This window comes from Epinephelus moara, chromosome 16 (genome assembly GCF_006386435.1).
Source record: "Epinephelus moara isolate mb chromosome 16, YSFRI_EMoa_1.0, whole genome shotgun sequence".
Taxonomy (NCBI): Eukaryota; Metazoa; Chordata; class Actinopteri; order Perciformes; family Serranidae; genus Epinephelus; species Epinephelus moara.
The window spans coordinates 2,532,494-2,549,901 of NC_065521.1; the positions used below are offsets into that span (position 1 = coordinate 2,532,494).

The 17,408-nt window shown below is 41.1% G+C and overlaps 2 protein-coding genes across 2 annotated transcripts; one reads left to right on the forward strand and one right to left on the reverse strand.

Moving 5' to 3' along the window:
* Nucleotides 1-7,842: 7,842 nt before the first annotated feature.
* Nucleotides 7,843-9,710, reverse strand: LOC126403577 (putative claudin-24). The gene has a single exon (XM_050066325.1). It carries the CDS (start codon nt 9,503-9,505, stop codon nt 8,831-8,833), a length of 675 nt encoding a protein of 224 aa, XP_049922282.1. The 5' UTR covers nt 9,506-9,710; the 3' UTR covers nt 7,843-8,830.
* Nucleotides 9,711-15,031: 5,321 nt separating this feature from the next.
* dph3 (diphthamide biosynthesis 3) lies at nt 15,032-16,522 on the forward strand. The gene is made up of 3 exons (XM_050066340.1): nt 15,032-15,230; nt 16,003-16,077; nt 16,198-16,522. The coding sequence occupies exons 1-3, from the start codon at nt 15,123-15,125 to the stop codon at nt 16,270-16,272; spliced, it is 258 nt and encodes an 85-aa protein (XP_049922297.1). The 5' UTR covers nt 15,032-15,122; the 3' UTR covers nt 16,273-16,522.
* The last annotated feature ends 886 nt before the right edge of the window (nt 16,523-17,408 follow it).

Sequence of the window (17,408 nt, forward strand, 5' to 3'; positions counted from 1 at the left end):
CTGCCTGAATCTGGTGCCAGATCATGCTAGTATGCTCTAAACACCCTGAAAAACCTGGTATTCCTGCCTTCTGCACCATGGTATCTATTAAGCTATTCCTTTCTAAGTAGCTAGCTAATCTCTGCGCAACTACACTAAAGAAAATCTTCCCCTCTACATTCAAGAGAGAAATGATCCGGAATTGGCTAAGGTCCACAGACTCCTTCTCCTTAGGAATGAGGACACCCCCTGCCCTACGCCATGCTCTTGGTATAATGTGTGTTTAATGTGTTTAATGCGTGTTTATTGTTTGTATGCACGCACATCTGCATCTGTAGAACAACCAATAGGAACGCCCTCCCCCTGAAATGACCTGTGATTGGACAAAGTCTCCTGAAAACAAGAGGAGGCGCAGGAATTGAGTTTTCTCTCAGATCTCGTGTATTACAATAAGCTCAAAGGTCATTATGGGATTTTTGCCCAGTGAAGCCAAAAGCAAACTGCTTGCCTGATCTTTAAAGTTTTTGATTGAGTGCGGAGAAATCTGATTTTTAAGAAAAACAAACCACTGAAGGACATCTGGAAATGAAGAGGACCACTGCTCAAATGAATCGAAGCAACGGGGAAACCAAAGCATCACATCCGTGTGTTGAACAACATCTTGGAGACATGGAAACGTCCCTCTGTTCTCAAACAAACACACACACACACACACACACACACACACACACACACACACACACAATCCCATCTGATCTGCTCAATGACTTCCTGTCTTCTGCTGCTGTTGGACTCAGATGAAAAGAGGCTCTTTTGTTCCCGACTGTTACAATACTGGGAGCTCTGGTCCACACTCTGCTTCCCAGGGAACAATGTCTCACACACACTAACGCACACTAACACACACACGTCCATGCCATGTCCTTTGCCTCAGGGAAGGTACTAATACCACACTGAAAATACTCCACGTAAAAGTCCTGCATTCAGACCCTTACTCAAGTGAAAGTATATGAATGTAGTAACTGTACAAGTACCTCGAATTTGTACTTACAGTGCTTGAGTAAATGTACTTAATTACATTCCACCTCAGGAAATGTTTCACACATCTGTGTTTCAGGATCTCTGAACATAGAAGTGTATGATTTCAATCAATGGTTCCCAAACTTAGGGCCCCGACTCCCACCGAGGGGGCCCCAAAGCTTCAACAATGGTCGTAAGACCTTCCTGATTTTAAAGTGAAATTTTAAAGACTGAGGGTCTGGAACTCGTGCTTACGTAAGTCTCACACTGACGGTCTCCGGCTGTGCAGGTCTGAAGATGATGCTGATTTAAGGGTTTTATAACACACACTCTCTGTATCTCAGCATCTCATTTATTTCTGTGAAGAAAACTACATTAAATTGTTATTTTTAAAGTTTTATTCAAGACATAAACTCAACAATAAAATCCTCACCAGACACAAGCTATACTCACAAAGTCTTCACTCTGCCCAGCAGCCTTGTCCTGCATCAGCCATGTTTCTACAGTAGCCCAGAACGGACAACCCAACCCAAACCCAAACACTGGCTCTAGATAGGACATTTAGGTTCTGCAGCCTCTCCATGACGAGAGCATCAGAAAAGCTTTTTTTTATCAGTGTTTTACAGGTTCAAATGACCTCGTCCTTTTGTTGTTGTTTTTTTGTAATCTGTAGTCCTCGCTGCTTGATGCCGCCAAAGCCCCATTTCCACCCAGCAGTACAGTTCAGTTTAGTTCAGTCACAGTTTCTGTCTCCACAGTAAAAGTTGTGGATGGTACCAACAGAAGCGTTCCTTAGCGTCCCCATGTTTGGTCCCCCCTCTGTTGGGGTACCTAGCACACAGATCTGGTACTAAAAGGTGGAGCTAGAAACCCTGCAGTCTGATTGGTCAGTAGAGGACGGTCACTCTGGTTTTATGTAACCTCTGTTCATACATCAGTAAACTACAACTATAAAATGAAAGAGAAAAAATAACTTCATTCACTGGGCCGACTGCCGGCAACTTTTAAGGTGGAACGTTAACTTGTAATGTTACTCAATGCATGAGTTGATGACGTGAATCCATCAGCACACCTTAAATTTCACTGTGACAACTTTGACCATCACTTTAGTTTTTATATGACACACACTTTTAGTAATGACTTTAAAAATATAGATTAATTTGGAGCGGATTATGTGAAGGTCATATATTCTAATCCTCACTTCCTGTGGGCTACAGCAACACTAAACCCCTGAGCTTGCCTGAGAAGGACTAAATGCACAAAGCTGCTATTTTTAAATATCCCATGGAGAGACACTCTCACTGCAGCCTTTTCTGTTTTGTTCTGAAAATGTGGGCGTGCAGCCTCGTTCTGTGGACGATAAACCAGGTGCAGACTTCCATCTGTGTCACCGCTGATGAGGAAATACAGCGAGTGCTGGACGGAGCAGTGAGTGACAACAACCCCGCCCACATTTAAGAGGACTGTCTGAACAGACTGAGGGTCTAGGTACCATGTCTGAAGGCTTACTGCTGGTTCCAAAGGGACTGGACTGAAAGGCTTTGGTGGAGACGGGGCTTAAATCTCCCTGAATCATCCAAATTAGGGGGGTTATTGTTTTCCGTTTCTCCCAATTTCTCCCCCTAAATCCTACACACTGGATCTTGACATAAAAAGGTTTGGAACCACTAGTTTTAATAGTGTTGTCTTGCTTTTCAACAGTCTATTGAGGCTGATTTGCATTTTTGAAAAGTGACACAAAGCTTTCATTCTAATAAATGTTTGAATCAGTAGGCGTCAGAATGTGATGACTGATCAGTAATTGATCCGAGTGTGAGCTCGTGACTGCTCAGTAGATTAAGACTCTATTTTTGTTTTCCTGCGGTCGCCTCGAGGCATTCCTGAAGATTGGCTCCCATTCCTTTCCTTCCTCCCTCCTCTCTGCAGAGCTGTAACAACAAACAGTGTGATTAGAGTCTCCCTGCAGACACATTATGTGTCACATGTCACACGGGAGCTCAGTGATATGGCTCAGATTGCAAACAGGTGGCAGGAACACCACAACTGTGTCTGAGGTTTAGCTTCCTAAAATCCTCTTGAGGCTGAGATGATGTTAAATCCATTTGATCAAATATTTCAAGTCAGTACATGTTCGAGGTACTTTTTAGAGGTTAATGTTACTTTTTACTGTCCAACAGCTTTAGTTACTGTACAGATGAGTGTTTTTTCATTAAGCTAATGTTCCTGTAACTCCAGATGTGTTCTCATAAAGTTTAGAGTGTGTAGAAGCTTAGGACATTATGATGGTCATTCCAATGCTCAGTTATGTTTCATAAGTTGTTGCAGAATTTTTCAGATTGATACTATTTGTTACTCAGATTTGGTGCTAAATTTAGTCATTTTTTATCACTTGAGAATTTATGAAATGATCAAAAAAAAACTCTAAAGACCTCAAGGGACACCACAGAAAAAAATATGCTGGGATTTGGTAACAAAAACCTTAAACATTTGGAAATTTCTGAAAGGACTGCATTTTTCAACGATAGGATGGCGGGCACTTCTGCTCTGGAAACAGCTGAGAGACCACCTTATTGTCAATAAACCTACGAAAACCATCAGTGAATCCTCCTGGGGCGGTATTCACAAACATTCTGAGAACACTCTCAGAGAACTCCTAACTTAATCGAAAGACTTTAAGTAAGGAGTCTTAGCTTAGGTGTGATTTAGGAAAGTTCTCAGAGCAACTCTAAGCAAGGAAGGAACAGAAATTTCTACCTGAGTGAGGAGGTGTGGTCGACCCTGTTGCTAGGTGTGATTGGTTGTCCTCTTGTAAGCCTGTAAGGTGTGAGGACACCCAGTGGAAATGAAATTAACTGCAGACTGTGCAAGAGTTGCCGTTGAGTGTGATCACTCTGCAGACTCATCACTGCTGCATTTTTACAGTTTTTAAAATATGTAAGTATTGTGATGATTTTATTTCTGGTGTTATAAGAATATTGTGTCAGGTGGAAAAGGCGTGTGTACCCCTAATAACATCGACCACATCTGTAGCATTTCATTTCTACACTGTCATTCAGTGTTTGGAGAATATTTCTCAGATCTCTTTGTGTTTCCATCATTTTCTCCTCTCATTCAGAAACTCTTAAACCTTTTAAAGTCCTCCTCCCTGCTCGTAACAGTTTTTCACCTTAGGAGCTCTCTTTAGGCTCCGCTTGGTTCTGCGCATTCTTCGCTCCGCTCCACTCTACTCCATCATAAATTTTATCCTACTCCGCTCAAAAAAACTGCGTTGTACTACCCTAACCTGTAATCTTCTATTCACAAATAAAACATGAGCTTGGTAGATTCTCTGGGGAAGCCCTCTCCCCGCAGTTAGGGACCGTTCTCCACGGTACCGCTGTCGGCAGGGTGGAAATAAGTAATAATAATAAGTGTGGAGGAGATGGACCGGGTTAAGCGGCCGACCTCCAGGGAAGCCCTCTCGCCTCTCCCCGCAGTTAGGGACCGTTCTCCAAGGTACCGCTGCTTCTCTTCTCAGTTTCTTTTCTGAAGTACACAGTAAACTCCATAGTTTTGAAAGAACATAGTGTGGGTGTGCGCAGGTGCAAAGATGCATTCTGGGTGGGGCATGAGCGACTGGAGCGAAATTGGAGCGAGAGATAAGGCTCCGCTCCACCTTTTAAAAAAAATAGCCGCTCCTCGCTCAACACAAAATCCTTCCTCTCCTTCCACTCTCCGCTCCGCTCACATGCTCTGCCAGGGACTAACACAAAAAGGGCGTGTATGTAAAGTGGAGACTCGTGGGTACCCACAGAACCCAGATATCTTGAGGTCAGAGGTCAAGGGGCCTCTGTGACAATGGCCATGCCAGTTTTTTTTTCCTTCACCAAAAATTACCCTAAATTGAGAGCGTTATTTAACCCCCTTACTGACAAGCTAGCATGACCTGCTTGTATGGAGGTAGATCTGTGTCCATATCATTTGTGTAAAAAGATCGACAACCCGTGTGTTAATGTTTAATCTGTAAATACACACAAATTCCATAAATTAAAGAGGAAAGACTCAGGGTGTGTAAAACAAAAATCCACAAGTGCAAGTTAAAACTGGGTTCACAAATGTTAGAAATTATCAATGTTGGTAAGATATTCATAAATGATTTTCATTTATTTGTAATGTATTTAAAATATTTATGTATTATTTTTCTTTGTAGAAGTTGTTTTATATTTACAGATTACACATTAAGGGTGGAATGTGATGGAAAATTATGGGTACCTGACAAGATATGGGCATCTGACCTTTCTTTCACCTATAGAGTGTCCGGCATGAGTTACTTTTACGAGACAGCTTACAAATCATCTTATGCTCTGTAATCCATTATGACAGTAGTAAGACATATAGCAGAGGCCTTACTGCAAAGCAGGCCAAAGGTGGACCTCCAGAGAGGCCTTCAAAGAGATGACCTTGTTATTCTCAAAAGATGGTAGGGCTTAGAATAACAGGTTCTCTGGCGCCATGTATTGTGACTATGGATGGGCATGTGTTTTGGGTAACTATAAAGATAGAGGGCTGGAGGACACTCGCCAGCTCTCACTTTGACTGACTGTTCATGCGGTTTGTACTGTGTGTGAGACTCCATTTGTGAATGCTTAATAAAACTCAAGAAAGACAGCCGACGTGTGAAGACTTTTCTTTGAATTGTTTATTGAATAGTAATTTTGCCACCACAACACGGACAGTTGATCTGCTCACACAAATAATAGGGGTCGCTGATTTTAAGCAGGGTCACTAACTTTAACCAGGCTTATTGATTTTAACCAACGGACATTGATTTTAACCAAGGTTGTTGATTTTAACCAAGGTTGCTGATTTTAACCAAGGTTTCTGATTTTAACCAAGGTTTCTGATTTTAACCAAGGTCGCTGATTTTAACCAAAGGTTGCTGATTTTAACCAAGGTTGCTGATTTTAACCAAGGTTGCTGATTTTAACCAAAGGTTGCTGATTTTAACCAGGGTTGTTGATTTTAACCAGGGTCGTTGATTTTAACCAGGGTCGCTGACTTTAACCAGGGTTGTTGATATTCACCAGGTTAGTTGATTTTCACCAGGTTAGTTAATTTTAACCAGGGTCGTTGATTTTAACCAGGGTCACTGATTTTTACCAGAGTCACTGCTTTTAACAAGGGTTGTTTAATTGCTGTATTTTGGGCAGAGACCAGATTTGAAGGGTTCGTTGAGGGTATTTGGGTTAAGGTGGGGCTGAGGTTGAGCGGCAGCCTCTTTCTCCAGTGTAGTATTAGTAGTGTTACTGCAGTAAAGGATCATATTTCTTGTATATTATATGAATATTACTGCTTGGTCCTAATAATGTGGTTGTTCTTTTAAGCTGGTTTGAAATGAGGCTATACAACAACAACAAAAGGAGAATGATCTAAAATTAAAGCAGCTCAGTGATTTGTTCTAATGACACCAGCTGGGTTCATGTGAGTCAGCTGAACATTTGAAAAACAGCTGCTGTTATTATAATCTCGGTCCGAGCCGAGGGTTTGTCAGTGTTGGCAGAGCGAGCCGAGGGTTTGTCAGTGTTGGCAGAGCGAGCGGAGGGTGGCAGCGTTTCCCTGTTTGGCTTCATGATGAGAGCCACTGTGAAACAATGTGAGAGTGAGGGGGTTAACTTCCTGTCTGTCCACCAGGTTTTTGTAAATCTCAGGTCCATTGTCCCAAAAAGGAAAAGGGTAATTAAAGCGAAGTCGGGGGCTTCAGGTCCTGCAGCGCCGTCTCTTTCATGTTTGTTCTGAGTGTGTTGCTCTGTGTGTTTCTGTGGCGCTGTGAGGACCCTGGGCCTTATGAGGACGGTCCTGCTAAAATGATGTACAACACTTTGACTGAATCCTGTCAGCGGGACGACAAGCTGATGTTCACACGTTTTGTTTATATTTTAATATATTGATTCTGTAATTGCCACAGCGTCTGTGTTGAATTCACATGATGCGGTTGCCTTGGCGCCTTCAAGTGGAAGTTGCGTGATGCAGTTGCCATGGCATCTTATTGTGAAAGTTGCGTGATGTGGTTGCCGTTGCGTTGCCATGTGGAAGTCACAAGATGTTCTTGCCAAGGCGTCTTCATGTGGAAGTTGCATGATGTGGTTGCCATGTGGGGGTTGGGTGATGTGGTTGCCATGGTGTCTTCATGCAGAAGTTGCATGATGTGGTTGCCATGGTGTCTTCATGTGGAAGTTGCGTGATGCGGTTGCCATGGTGTCTTCATGTGGAAGTTGCGTGATGCGGTTGCCATGGTGTCTTCAAGTGGAAGTTGTGTGATGTGGTTGCCATGGTGTCTCCACGTGGAAGTCACGAGATGCGACTGCTGTGGCGTCTACATGTTCAAGTCATAAATTGCAGTTGCCATTGTGTCCTCATGTGGAAGTTGTGTGATGTGGTTGCCATGGTGTCTTTGAGTTGAAGGCACATGATCCAGTAGCTGTGGGATCTCCATGTAGAAGTTGCACTATGGGGTTGCCGTGACATGTCAGTGTTGCAGTCACATGATGCAGTCGCCGTGACGTCTCACAGTGGAAGTTGCGTGACGCGGTTGCCATGGCTTCTCCATGTGGAAGTCACATGACGCGGTTCCAGCTGGAGGCAGATTTCAGGGGAGAATGACTTCATTGTCACGGCAGAACAAAGGCGGCTCTCAGCTCTCATTGGTCGGACGCAGCAGAGCCTGTATTCATGAGAGGAGCCAATGAGACGCTGACGCTCGCAGGAAACACACACGACCTCTGTTTACATCCACTCGTCGATCAATAAGACACAACAAACAGATCAATAAGAAGCAGGCGTCAGCTTCATGTGACATTTGTTTTTATTTACAATCATCAGCTGAAGACGTTCAGAACAGTGACATGATTCAAAGCATCATCATCAATAATCAATAATCATACATAATAATCAATAATAATCAATAATATGATCAATAATACTGCTTCCTGTCTGATTGAAGGTGAAGTGATTTAAAACACATCAGCAGCTTCGTCTCTTCTGTCTCTATAAACTCTGATTTTACTCCTCATCATCAGTCGCTGACTGAACTGATCAATATCTGAGTATTGATCATAGTTTATCATCTGTTGTTGTTGTTTATTACTGAACCAGTAAAACAGGAAACAGCAGCACGTTTAGTCTCTTTGGCTCCATGAAAACATCTGAATGATTGAAACTCATTTCATAACGACTAGAAATTGAAATATTCCAAAATAAAAGTTTGTTCCAGAGCTCCAGTGAGGCAGCCGGACTTTGTCCAAACCTTTATTTTGAAGAGCTGCAGCCGAGCGAGACAAACCAGGACGTGTAAGGAGAGCTTTAGGTTCTCAGGGGTTAAATCAGACAGAGAAAAAAACCTTTAAATATTTCAATTTCAATCTAGCCAGACTTGTGACTCTTTTATCTTCCACTGCAAGTTAAATCTCTCATTCAGAGCCTCATTAGGAAAACAAACGTTTTTACAGCAGTGTTGTTTCTGCTATCGGCCTGATATAGTTTCTGGAGACTGTTCAGGTTTGAGCACAGTTTCTACCCTCTGACCCTGAATTTGTCTTATTTTTTTTCATTCTTTGTCGTCAGACATGAAAAAATAAATTTGTGTGATGAGGTTTTGTGTGTTTTAACAAAGTCTGGCTGCAGAGGAGTTCGTCGTCTCTAAAAAATGTCTTATTTTCTTTACGTATTTCTGATTCAGAGTTTTAGACATTCGTCTCATTACAACATTACATCTGCCATTCAGAGCCTCACTGGGGAAACAATCAGTTTTACTGGGAGTAGCTATGGAAACAGACTTGTGGCGTCCCTGATCGTCTCAGACGTACTCAGATTTGATCTTGATGGGGGGCTGTCCTGGCTGCTCCCTCACCCTCACCAGAGGGACGTGGACGGGCGCGTTACAGTTCTCCCTCTGCAGACACAAACAGGAAGACAGCAGCAGCGTCCCTGCCACCAGGTGAAGAACTCCCGCTGTCCAGCCGCAGAACAGAGCGTCCCCGAACTCCCAGCGCGGCACCACCTCCGGCATCGACTCGTCGAAGAACCGCAGCACCGCCATGTGGGCGATGTACGAGACCGGGATGAGCCCCAGGATCCCGGCCGCCAGGCACAGCGTGCCCCCCGCCATCTTCAGCGCCCTCTTGCAGCGGAGGTCCTCCAGCTGGTCGTGGCAGCTGTTGACCACGTGCAAGCCGGGGATGGCCAGCAGGAGTCCGAGCAGCCCGGCGGCCAGCGTCACGCACATGAGGATCCGGGCCAGCTTGATGTCCGGCGGCAGGCCCAGGAGGCTGTCGTAGGGGCGACACATCAGCGACCCGTGCTCCTGCACCACGCAGGTCTCCCACAGCCCCAGCTCGTAGCTCTCGGTGGGGAGCAGGTCGGTGGAGAGCGTGAGCCAGGTGGACATCAGGGTGGTGGCCAACGAGCAGAGCCAGGCCCCCCCAGAGAAGAAGACCCCCAACAGCTCCAGAGCGTGAATGTTTGGGTCCATGACGGTGCCGCTCAGAGTCTCACGGTCCTTTGCGTGTCTTTACCTCCTCGCCGTCAGGAGGCGGGGGCTCCTCGCTGGGCCATGACTCCTTCCAGGGAATATCCTGAGCGGGCTGCCAGCTCCGGCGGCAACTCAGAAAAAGCTCTTCAACACACTGAGAGGGGAGCGTTGTCCCTGCCAAGCCTCGACCCCCCCGCAGCCACCACCGCCACCACCCTCCATCAGTGAGACGGGAGAAAGTGATTGGACGGCGCTGGAAACAACAGCATCATTCAGCCGCCTGTGAGGTCGCATGCACACAGGATGTCGTTCAAACGCAGACAGGATGTTATCAATGCACACATCTTTGTTTGAAGTTAATGGCATCGCTCGCTGCTTCCCTGCTTTGTGTGGGGACCCCCCCACCCGCAGGGCGGCCCCCCCATACCCCCCACCCCTCCCACAGCGTCACCAGGCAACCGTTTAACATGATGTCTCAGGCTTTGTTCATACAACCAGAAAACAGGAAAAAGAGGGTTTCCATGGTGACCCCCCCAAACTCAACATCCAGGCAACCTGCTGCTCATTCAAGATTCAAGACAACTTTATTGTCACGTCTGTGAACAACAGTGAGACTCTGAGTTGGTGAGATGATGAAACATTCCTGTGGTTTGGGTTCTTTTTTTAATTAAAGTCTGTGGCGTCTTTTCTCAGTGGACGTCTGAATGACGAACCGTTCTTTCAGACAGTTTAAGACATTTAATCGTCTGTAATTTATTTATTTATTTCTATTTATTGTTGTTTGCACTTACAAACATACATTCAGGAAGAAAAGAGAAGTAAAAAAAACAGTTAAAATGTGCAGGAAAGATCATCAAGCCCAAAGGGCTTATAAGTGACCCTCCCTTCTAAAACCTATAAATAACTATATTTAACCCCCCCACCCCATACCACTCCTCCCCACACACACATACACAGACACACGCGCATATCTTCCTCTCATACACACAGATATATACAATAGAGCATTAAACAATAATTAATAATACACAGGTGACTAGAACATCTGTAGGGACTTTTTAAGCTTGGTCTTAAATGTATTTAAAGAGGAACATGATTCTGTTAGATTTTTTTTATATCATTCCACAGCACTGCACCCTGATAGACAAATGAGAATTTAGCAACAGAGGTCCTACAGAAAGGAATGCGTAAGTCATTCTTTCTTCTTGTAAGATGAGCATGATAATGAGAGTTAGACTCTCTTGAAAAAAATAGGTAGAGATGTAGGAAGGCAAATGACTTTATACATAAGAACCCCTGTTTGGTACTTCATAAATTGTGAGTAGTTGCAGTTGTTTAAATAATGGTTTAGTTGGGGCTAAATAAGAAGAGTTGGAGGCAATTCTTACAAAGGATTTCTGAAATCTATGGATTGCTTGTTAATAAGAAGGGTAAGTGCTGGCCCAAATTATATTACAGTAAGAGATGTAAGAATAAATCAAACTGTAATACAAAGTTAGAAGTGTGGTCCTTTTCAAATGCTGTTTAACTCTTTTTATAATGCCCAACGATTTTGAAACCGTCTTACAAACAAGTTCGCAATGATTCTTAAAGCAGAGTTTCTCACCAATGTTGACACCGAAGAACTTCACTGATGAAACTTGTGCAAGTGCATTGTTATTGATATCAATTTTGGCTCTGTCTGCATGAGTCCAGCATTTGCTTTGGCAATAAGGGAATCAAAATTCTTGTCAGTGACAAAGAGATTTGTGTCATCAGCGAATAATATAGGTGACAATAAACTTGATGCATTAGCAAGATCATTAACATATATCAAAAACAACAAGGGTCCTAGAATGGATCCTTGTGGAACACCACATTTTAGTACAGCCAGCTGTGATCGATTACCATTAAAAACAACAAATTGCTCTCTGTTGTTTAAGTAATTATCAACCCATTGTAAAACCTGTTTTTTGAAACCATAACATAACATTTTTGATTACAAAATTTCATGATTCACTGTATCGAAAGCCTTTGATAAATCTAAGAAAATGCCTAAGGTGTATTCATTTTTCTCCAGAGCAGCAGTAATTTTTCTCTGAGGTGCAAAAGAGCCATGTATGTAGAATATTTTTTTCTAAACCCATATTGATGTTTGAACAAAATATTGTTTGTATCTAGGAGTTTCATGATTCTACTATATACCGGCTTTTCAAGAATTTTAGAATAACAAGGCAGTATTGATATAGGACGATAGTTTGACAATACAGATGGATCATCAGATTTAAAGAGCGGAATAACCTTGGCAACTTTGAAGGCTAGAGGGATAGTACCTGATTCAAGGGACATGGAAAAAAATGAATGTTAAAGGATTAATGATTAAAGAAACTACCATTTTGATCAAAGAGGCTGGAATTTCATCACGGCCGGGAGAAGAGTTTTTGAGACTCATAATAATATCAAGAACTTCCGAAGTCTTTACAGGCTCAGAAACATTTAGGGAAGCATACTCTTTACTTATAAAATCAGTGGGAGAACCAAAATGTTTTGCGAGACATGGTGCCATATTCACAAAAAAGTCATTAAATCTATTTGCAATTTGGGATGGCTCTGATATCTTTACTTCGCCATCCTGAAATTCAGTCGGGGATGGAGAACAGTTGTGTCTCATATTGAGCAATTCTTTTAGAGTGTCCCATGTAGATTTAATGTTATTTGTAGAGCTGTTAAATCACTATAATACTCCCGTTTAGCATTTCTAAGAAGATGGTTGTATTTGTTCCTAAATGTTTTGTATGTAGCATAGTTTAAAGGAGCAGGACTTTGTAGGTATTTTTTATATAATTTGTTTTTCTTCAGAGCAGATTTCTTCAGTTCAATAGTAAACCATGGTTTGTTCAAGCTTGCAGTGTTTTTGTTACTGTTAGTTGTAAGAGGAAAACATTGGTCAAAAACAGAAAAGAACTTGGTATAAAAATAATCATAAGCTGTATTTACATTCAACGCCTCATATACGACTTCCCAAGACAATTTTGTCAGCATCTCTCTGAAGTTGTTAATATTCTTGTCATTGAACCTTCGAAATGAAAACCTCTTTGGTTCAGACATACTTGATTCACCGTGCAAAACAGAGAATTGAAAAACAGGCATACAGTATGATCTGAGATGTCAGTATAAAGAATACCAGATTTTATAACATTAAGAAGGGCATTTGTAAAAATATTATCTATCAGTGTAGAGGATTTACTAGTTATTCTTGTAGGCTTGTTAATTAGAGGATAGGAGTAATTGGAGGATGGTTTGTTTGTGAGGTCATCAATGTGATGTTTGATTCCCCATTTAGAAGATTGATATTAAAATCACCTAGTAAATAACAAGGTTTACTCTCCTTATCAACATGTTCCAACACATCTAATAGACCTTCTTTGAACTTGTTGATGTCGGTATTTGGAGGACGATATATATACAACCTACAATCACTCTTTTTTTCTCATTCAGAACAACAGTTTGAACCTCTACAAAAACAGCTTCACTGCTGCAGTCTTGAAGCTTCACTTCAAGATCAGTTCTTTGTTTGAATTCAAGACCCTTTTGATCACAGAGAGAAACTCCACCACCTCTACTTCCTCTACATCTATGTGTGGCTGTATAGGCAGCGATTTCAAATAGCGAGTTCATATCCTCTGTAAGCCATGTTTCAGTTAATGCAATAATTGAGAAGACATGGTTCAATGATGAGAGATAATGATAGAAATTGTCACAGTTTTTAGAAAGACTTCTTATATGTAGAAATATTTAGAAATTAAATGAGGATTTTTATTGTAGTTTAATTTTCTTCCCATGTCATGTAAAAAAAAAGTAAGAACTGGAGAATGTCTTTGAGTTGACGCTTTTTAAACTCATTTCTCAAAAATTTTACCGGGAAAAAAAAATATATTGGGATTTCTCTGGAAACTTTAAGATCTGAACACATTTCTACCAAAATTCAGAACCTGGTATTTTTGTAAATGTCAAGATCTCAAGTAGAAACTTAACGTGTCCTGAAGGTTTGATCAGCGTTTGTGGCGTCTGATCCAGGCTGCCAATAAATCATTTAATTTTCTCAGTGGACCTCTGAATCAGACGCTCTGACGGCCAGGTTAAATCATTTAAACCAGGGGGTCAAACATGCGGCCCGAGGGCCAGAACCGGCCTCCCAAAGGGTCCGATCCGGCCCGCTAGATGACTTTGCACAGCCCATGTTGACGTGGCTGTAAAAGTAAGAGGAGCAACTTAAATGAGTATCCTGCTTCCTGTAAAATGTTGCTTCAGAGGTGTCTCCTCTCTGACCAGAGCACAGCTTCCTGTGGTCAAATTTAAAGATGTTAAACACTGTGCTGCTTCAGTACAAACGAATCTGTTTTAAAACACTTTTGGTGGACACGGACAAACTAACTCAACCTGCTTCTTCAACAGCTTCAAACTTTAGTTTGCCGTGATGGCATCAGCATTACTGAGAGAGAGTGGACATGTGATGACAGCGAGTTGAAACTGCATTTTGTTCTGAAGATATCTCAGACTGTCAGACTGCTATAAATGTACTTTTTTACACTAAGAGAAAAATGTGAAGGTCGTTATTATCTCAAGGTTATTCTACAGTGGTTTTACTGGTCCGGCCCACCTGAGATCAAATATGGCCCATGAACCAATATCAGTTTGACACCCCTGACTTAAACTGTCAAAAAAAAAACCCTCTAAAAAATTCTCCTCTCACGTCATGTAAGACAAAAACTATATATTTTATTTTGTTTTTTATTTTATTTTATTTATACTTTTAGGTTTCTTTTTGGATCATTTCAACGCTTCATTATAAATTATTCATCTATCTCTATAGTTTATTATTATTTAATCATTAGTTTATTCTTTTTTAAATTGACTTTATGTTCAATGAACAGTAACTTAGAAATTCATATATGAGTATATTTTAATTTTATTATTTTAGAATTAACAAAATTAAATTTTCCTGCGTTTATTTTTAAAACTAAATCCCTTTATTTTAATCGTTTTGGGTTTCTTTTTTAAATTATCTTCTTTTTTTTTAAATTGTTTTCCCCACTTTAATTTATTTTACCTGTGATTGATCAGTTTAAACATATTGACTCTAAATGTAGCGGTAAAAGAAAAACGATTATAACAATTAAAATAAATGATGTTTTGATAATCAATCATTAGTCTCACCTGTCGGCTGCTGGTTTCCGGTGTCATGGCGGCCTCTGGTGGACATCAGCAGGAAGTACAAACAGAGCTGCAGAGATTAAATCTTGTTCAGTTTGTTTCTCTCAGTTTATTATTTGTTTTTAAATGTATTAAACGTTTTAAATGTAATTTAACTTCCAGTGTTTGTTATTTCAGCAGCTGAGAGGACAGAGGGACAAACTGTCTCTGTGTCTCCATCAGGTCTAAACTCCTCCACCTGTCTTCAGTCCTCTAACTCCGGAAACTGAGCTCTAACACTTCCTGCCATTTTAACGTCTGAAATATTGCGTCAGACGCCTGAGACCACGGCCCCATACGTCATCACACCGCGCCGCCGCTCACGCTTCCACACAGATGAGCAGCTGACGGCGTCGCAGGTTCCTGCGGCCGGTTTTCGGACAACATGTCGGTGTTTCACGACGAAATCGAGATCGAGGACTTTGAGTATGACGACGAAACCGAGACGTATTATTTCCCGTGTCCCTGCGGAGACAAGTTCGCCATAACTAAAGTAAGTAACCCGAATGCTAACGGCTAACAGCTAACTTCAGGCTTGTGGTGTAACGTTACCTCACACCAAACTGCGCAATCCGCTCACTTTAAGGTTATTCCGCCTCAGTGACCCTTCTTATGTGTAAAACTAACATTTAATCGCTTTTTACTAGTAGCTGATCATTTATAATGAATTCGGCAGAGATTTAGTGATAATTTGTATTGATATATAAAAGTTATCACGTCATGCCCACAAGAAAGTTGCCAGAAAAGAAATGAAGACAGAGGTGTAGAATGTGTCAGTTTGTGAATGGAGTTTGGTTCCTTTTTTCTCCACTTTATGGTCGAAGACAGCCAGTGTTGTTTTGTAACAGTCGACGTTTTATGATTTTTAGTAATTAATTAAGGGCCGTGATTATTCGTCTTCATGATGTTTGTCTTGGAAAAGAACTTCGCACCAAACTCCAATTAAGAATCATATAATTTTAAGTCATACCTTCCCAGTGACTTGTATACAGGGCTGTGAGACATGTTTTACATGTTTCACGAATGTTTGAGATGTTCGTGTGAACTCGGCGCACAGAGCCCCTCCTCCTCCTCATCATCACTCACTGTTTAATGTATTTGTGGTATTTCACAGTGATGTCTCTTATCTTGTTTAAGGCTTGTTGGAAGATGAGGACGTATAATATGTTATTTTTTGAGTGGAGTTTGGTTCAGTGTTCAAAGATTCATGAAGCGTGTCGTGAGCTGTGACTCTTGTTTGTGACTCTTGTTGTTGTTGTTTACAGGAGGATCTGGAGAACGGCGAGGACGTGGCGACTTGTCCGAGCTGCTCGCTGATCGTTAAAGTCATCTACGATCAGGTCAGTAAACGTCTCAGGGGCAGGAGGGATGTGATGATGTCACCAAGCTACAAGAAGTCCTCCTTCAAAACAAGAGACCCTGGCAGGAAGTCTTCAGTGATGTTTTTCTGTTTGTTTCAGGAGGCGTTCATGTCCGGAGAAATTGTCGAAGCGCCATCGTCTTCAGAAACCAAACTGGAGCTGGTTCAGTCCTGACCCCCCTCACCTTCATCATCATCATCATCATCATCATCATCAGTAAAGCTGAGGACTGGTCCTTTTAAATGACTTTATTTATGCAACATTTTAGTCTGAAGATGAACTCAGGACGGTGCGTTCAGGTGCTGTCGGGAAACATCAGTCTTCAGAGGAAACAAATGTAAATATGTTTTATATCAGAATATTAACTTATATTTGATTCTCTCATTGTGAATATTTGATCAGAATTAAAACGCATCAAACTGCAGCCTGAGTGTCTCCAAATGTTTTGTTTGTATGTCACTGACACACTGACGTCTAAATATCTCCGCTTCATAAGAGACAATAAAATAAAGTCATTTGAATTTTATACGTTTATCAAATAAAAAAACAAGGAGAACATTTTAAGAATTAATTTGTAACCAGATATTATGCAAATAAGACAAATGCTGGACAATATTTATGAAAACAAATTAAAAGATATATTCTCAACAAGAGTAGGAAAATAAATGTGAAAAACATACATTTAAACGATGATCTACTAATAAACTAAAAATAAAATGAAAAAGGAAGTTAAAGGAATAATGATATAAAAAAATATTACAATACACATTAAAAACTGATTTAGGCTTTAATAATTAAACATAAGATGACAGTGGAAAAAACAAATATATAAACTGATGAAGAGCACGAAACAAAATCTACAATAAAATGAAAGTATTTCAAATTTAATAATTAACAGTGCAAAAAGTTAGAATTAATTACAAATATAAAACACTAAGAAAATTACGATTGTCAAATATAGTGTAAATAAAACAACAAAAATAAAATATAATTAAAAAAATGAACAATATTTATAGTAATGATTTTTTAAAAGATTTAAAGATTTTTTTTTTTTTTTAAAATGATACAATAAAAGAAAGTAATAACCACCAGAACACTGCACTCTGAGAACGCAGGGTTACTCGTGGTCCCTAAAGTATCCAAAAGTAGATCAGGAGCTAGAGCCTTCAGCTATCAGGCTCCTCTCCTGTGGAATCATCTTCCTGTTACGGTCCGGGAGGCAGACACCATCTCCACATTTAAGACTAGACTTAAGACTTTCCTCTTTGATAAAGCTTATAGTTAGGGCTGGCTCAGGCTTGCCCTGTACC